Source organism: Pistacia vera, unplaced genomic scaffold, assembly GCF_008641045.1.
Source record: "Pistacia vera cultivar Batoury unplaced genomic scaffold, PisVer_v2 Contig422, whole genome shotgun sequence".
Lineage (NCBI taxonomy): Eukaryota > Viridiplantae > Streptophyta > Magnoliopsida > Sapindales > Anacardiaceae > Pistacia > Pistacia vera.
The window spans coordinates 1-5,928 of NW_022196249.1; the positions used below are offsets into that span (position 1 = coordinate 1).

A 5,928-nucleotide genomic window follows, 5' to 3' on the forward strand; every position below is an offset into this window, starting at 1 on the left:
ATTGGTTTGTCAAGATTAGGAAATGATACGCATCCATTGACTAAAAGCATATAATGATGTGCATGTTGGATATATAATAGACATAATTATTATAAGAGTAAACGACATATTCCCACCCAAGATTTGACAAAATCCTAAGTTAGTACCACTGATTCTATTTATTCCAGATTCTCACCCTTAAAGTGACAGAAAACGTTTGATGTAACGATAAAGGGGTAAATTGGTCATTTTATATAGGCGGCGCACGTTAGCAGACCACCGCCCTTAACAGTCCTCCGGCGCACGTTAGCAGCCATCGTTCCCAACGTTTTTCGCTCTTTTCTAGCGATTCTTCCACCCAAAGTCACCCTTTTCACCACCATTTGAACCCCCATCCTCCCCTCTACAAAACCATACCATTCACAACCCCTCATCACTCGTCGATCTCCGGCCACGACAACGAAAAACGGTCGATGAACACGAACTCTCGGCCGGCAAATGATGACGAAACGGTTGCTGGGGATATAGGGGTTTTATAGATTTGGGGACGGTGGTTGCATTGGTGGTGTCCAATTGGATTTTCACCGCCGGCATCGACCGGAATCCGGTGAAGAACACCAAAACCCTAAGCCTAACGGTGCCGGCGATTGGAGGGGCAAATGAGTCGAAACCAGAGGGGTTTTGGACGACGGACTACGGGGAAGCTGATGGAGGTGACCAGGGGGTTCGACGTCGTCGAAAACAGCCCAGATCGGGCTGTTTCCGGCGAGGGTGTATAGTGATCGGGGGTGTTTTTGATATAATTTGAAAATAAAATGGTAAGTTTTGTAATTCTACTAATTTAGGGGTTAAAACATAATTTATTAATTTAGGGTTAAGGGCATTATGGTAATTGCACCCTCTAAACCCTAAAAATTCATAACACTGTGGAAATTTGGAATAAATGAAACCAGTGGTACTAATTTGGGATTTCATCAAACCTTGGGTGGGAATATGTCGTTTACTCTTATTATAATAATATAACAAAACATATATTTTAAATTAATGTCTTTGGAATTAGGCACCTGAATAAAATCTAGCCCACATTCCCTAGTTAGCTACAGCCCACAGCTTAATNAAAGCAGCTGCATTCCCATTTTAATGTACCATCAAGATAACATTAGTAAATAACTAGTGCATGAAAGTATATTAACAAACACATGCAAATTATGTATATAATTCGTAATTCTACTCCTAACAGAAGAGATAGAAAATTGGTCCAAAATACAATAAGAGAGGCTTAAAAGAATTCAAAACAATAGAGATGATACCTTCCCATCATAGCGACTTTCTTGAATAACTTCTGGAGCCATCCAATGTGGAGTGCCAATGAACTAAAAACAAGATAAATAATCATCAGACGTATCATTTTCCAGAACAGCTCTGTACCTTAAATGTTCAACCAACAATGAGAGGTATCTAAGGGGTATTAAGCACAACAAATTGTACATTTTTAATATCTCTAGTTTATGTTTTCTATGATATATAATACAGTAAAACCTCTCTATAATGATACTCTATATAGGAATAACCTACATATAGTCATAAAAAATTCTGGTCTCAACTTGGGTCAATTATAAATAAGAATAAACTCCAAATTGTAATGAACTATAATTTTTCTAGTTCCCGTCTTAAGGAACTTACCTCCACATAGTGATAATTATTTGTATATTGCAAAAAATATATGTACTCGTTTTTTGAAACTATATCTATCTCTTTTACCAATGTCTATACCTTGTATTTGACATGCTCCATTAATTAATTATTAGTGTAGTACATATTTTACCTCTATACCACTTGCACTAAGGATAACTAAGTCAAAACAATAATTTTTATAACTACATCTCTATTAAGTTTTAACCTCCTTATAGTAATAAAATTAGTTTGATCTTATCATTATAACTATAGAGAGGTTTTATTGTACAATCTTCCCATTTTTAGAAAAAGTTGAATGATTCAAAAGGTTACTGACCTGAAATACGATCTTGGTAACCTTTTACTTCTAGAATTCATAAAGAATGTACTGTAATTTATAACTTTGTCAGAAATCCCCAAACATAATTAATTTTTTATATCATAGAAGCTTTCCCAGGAAAACTCTTATAATTGATAGAAGCCAAATCACCTAGAAAATTTATTATCCTAGTACCAACTTCTGCTTCATAGACATGTAACGGAACAAGAAAAATTAAACTATCATATACCGTGTTGCGCTTTGACATGGTCCTTGTAAGCTGGGCTGCAACCCCAAAATCACCTGTTTATGCAATAAAAAAAAAAAAATAAAACAAATTCTAAATTAGTTTTGCAACATTCTAACTTTGCAGTGGGAAACCACAAACTAAAAAGGCAAGGTTGGAAAAGAGACGCGAATAATTAGTTTTCATGAGTATACAAACAAAGAAACAATTAACAGAGTCAAAATCAGGAAATGAGAAGCAAAACCTACTACATGTGCTTCCTCTTTTTCATTTCCTAGTAAATTAAAAATGATTAGTTGGTAGGAACTCACCCAACTTGACCTCTCCTTGTTCAGTTAACAAGATATTGCCACCCTTGATATCTCGATGAACTTTGAAAATCGAGTGCAGATAAGCAAGGCCCTACATTAAATAAAAATTGCTAAGGCAAAGTTTACTCCATGTAATGTGGAAAAAGGAAGTCATATGAAAATTTCCTTTCAATGTGCTTGAAGAAGATTTTGGATAGATGTGTGATACAACATTGCTTCATTTGGAAAAACCTTCATTTTCAAACTAACCATGTTATGGATACCTTTAAAGCTTCCCTACAAATATATGCTATCTGATACTCCTCCAACGGCTCCTCAGCAACATTCATCAAGTCAGCAACACTTCCACCCCCACAGTACTCCATCACTATCTGCCAAAATAGTAAAAACATTTATTCCAAACTCAGAACACTCAAGGATAAAATATCTATCAATTAAGTGATACTTTGAAAAGAATAAAACGTAAAATTCCATTATGATTCAATGAGCTTAGAAAGCAGTAAGCAAATGCTTTTGCTCCTACCCAAAGATACTCTTCGCCTTGGTAACTCCCAAGGTAGCGCACGACATTAGGATGACTACACTGCTGTAACATCTCAATTTCCCCACGAATTTCTTCGTAACCCTCCTCCTGTATATAAACAACATCACAACTTATCCCCAGTAACTGGCACAACTTAGCTAATCATAAAAATCAATTTCATGCAAACCAATAAAGAATGCATACTCCTTCACTTAATGATATAACTTTGATGGCAACAAGCTCTGATGTTTTGATATCTCTAGCCTTGTATACAGCCCCATAAGACCCCTTCCCTGCCTCCCAAGGGGACCAAAAAGAAAACAAAGAGAGAATCAAATAATTATAAAAAAAAAAAAAAAAAAAAAATACTGCAAAATTAACTAAGCACATGGAGAGAATAAAAAATTAAAACCTAAGAGCCTTAAAATCGACCCAGTGTGAACTTAACAAGCAGAATTACACTCCATTGAAAAACTTAATAAGCTTGAACCATCACTCATTTTGCATCAAAATAGCCGACTGAACACTCCAGAATTTAATTAACTTAAAATTCTAACGGAATATACATTGACAAAAATCAAAATTACGGGCACCGAGCCCACCAATATACAATGTGAACATAAACTGTATAACAGAAAACGAAACGCACCAAGCTCGTTGAGCAATTCATACTTAGTGGAAGGATCTTCTCTAGTAACACTGTCCGGAATCGAACTCGACGAAACCTTACTCTGCTGTCTGGCCTCTTCCCCGTGCAACGAAGAGCTACTCCCAAACCTTCGCATACTCGCAACGGCTCTCCCCATCGTCGAATCATCATATCTTCCACTCCTCCTCACGGTATCCGATGAATTTTTATCGCTCGATCTAACTACAAACGTACCGTACTCATCGTCGCCATCCGGTTTTTTGAAATCCCGAAACGGTTTATTTACTATGGTGCGACTGGTTTTGGTTTTGGTTTTCGTCTTGGTCTTGACGATCATTGTACCGAAATCTCCTTCGTCGTCGTCTTCGTCATCAAGTGGAGTGGCGCCGAAGTCTTTAGGGAGGCGTTTGAGAAGAGGAGGGAGTGATTCGTCGTCTTCCATAGCCGCGTCGTTTTGAGGAAAATTTGTTGAGTTGTATTCGTCGTCGTCATCGTCGTCATGGATTACGACGGTGGAGTAGAGATCCGGTTTTGTCGGAGCTTTGCGGGGCCGGCGAGACGTGAGTGGATGATCCATTTTTTTGACCCACAGAGAACAGGCAGAAAGCGCTTCAGTTTTGTTTGTCGTGGTGGGAAGTGTAATGCCGAAACTACGGGTTAGTTGTTAATGGGCTCAAGCATTCCTAATCTTGGGCCAGCCTTCACCATAATGGTAAGTGATTTTCCTTTTAGAGCGGTGATAAAATGTTCCTTTAAGCCCACCATTTTTACTAGTAGCACCGGTCTGTTATTTTAATAAAGGACAAAATAGTAATAAAAATGAGAGCGTTTTTATTTTAAAACAACAATTAAGCAAACTTTCAATTACACAAACAATAATAATTTTACTAAAATTTCTGTCTCATGATTGATTCACAAATCTTGATATTCAAACTTGAACAAATTCTTTTACAAGCGGTTGTGGTTTGGGGTGCGTTAGGGGTGGATAGAGCTCTTTGTTCTTAAGATTAGTGTTCGAGGCAGTTTGCGCGTGTCTCAACTAATCTTCAAGGTCCATTGAACACCCTACAAGCCAAAAGGTTTGAATTCAATAACTCAATAAATGGAACAAACCTCCTTGATCGGTAGACCAATCCCTCGAGGTTTATTAGTTTGTTACTTAGCTTTTACTACCAAATGTCATAGTCTGATCATCTACATTATGGCCCTGGATGAATGAAACAAGAACAGAATGAAAAGAAATCTTGATTATTTATTGGAAGAAATATGCTTATTCTAAAAAATTAAATGGATAAAAATTCACAAATTTTTATTTTAAAAAAGTAAAAGTTTTTATTGAATAAGAAAGAAATAAATATAAAGTTAAACTTTTATCCTCCTTTAAATTGATGATGAGATCAACTAATAAAATAGGTAAGAGCTAAAGATCATGACCATTTCTGATGATGCAGAGATTTACACCAAACAGAAATATGTGATTGACAACGTTAGAATCATGTAGAATGTGTGAGTGATCCCAATGGATCAACAATGAAAAAATATTAAGATGGATATGCAAGGATTAATCTAGAACAAAAAGAAACAATATTATATGTTGGGACTAATCTAAAACACAAAGAACAAAAAGAGAATATTTTTAAATAGTTTTATTGCCCCTAATGCAAGGGCTACATCAACTTTTATGTTATTGAATACATCGAAACAATAATTCAAGTTACAAAAAATATGTTTTTTTGCGGCCAGTTTTTCTTCCCTAAAAATAGGTTACAATCAGGTTTACATATTGTTAGTTACATGATTGAATGAGAGATAAACTCAAATTCAGATAAATGAGAAGTTGCGTGATCATTGGCCTTGACTGTGGGATTCATATTGCGAGATATCTGCATGCGAAAGCGGATTTGATCCTCTTAAGATTCCCCGCACACCAATTTCTTTACTAGTTACAATTATGTAAACAAGCAACCACTACCAGTCAGGTTTTTATTATTACAATTCTTGAATTGAATAAAAAATTGGTTAGTCAGTTTAATCAAAACCTCCAATCATTTATTTAAAATGGTTTTTTTTCTATCCTTTGTACCGTTTCATTTAACATAAGTACATAACATATACTTGAGGGTGTCAACGTTAGTTTCTCAAAAGTGGAGGGAAGAACATTTGACACCAAACCTCAAAGGTGGAAAGTAATTAACGTTTTAAGGGCTTTTTAGATCATATAATATT

At 35.9% G+C, this 5,928-nt stretch overlaps 1 protein-coding gene across 1 annotated transcript; it reads right to left on the reverse strand.

Annotated features, from left to right (window-relative positions):
• Positions 1 to 1,289: 1,289 nt before the first annotated feature.
• LOC116142955 (serine/threonine-protein kinase dst1-like) lies at positions 1,290 to 4,347 on the reverse strand (the record flags this gene model as incomplete). The annotated part of the gene is made up of 7 exons (XM_031428368.1): positions 3,703 to 4,347; positions 3,258 to 3,346; positions 3,054 to 3,161; positions 2,794 to 2,901; positions 2,531 to 2,621; positions 2,223 to 2,275; positions 1,290 to 1,352 (listed from the first exon to the last, which is right to left on the reverse strand). Coding segments are annotated over exons 1-7 (1,089 nt in total), but the record flags the coding sequence as incomplete, so codon positions are not given.
• Positions 4,348 to 5,928: the final 1,581 nt, after the last annotated feature.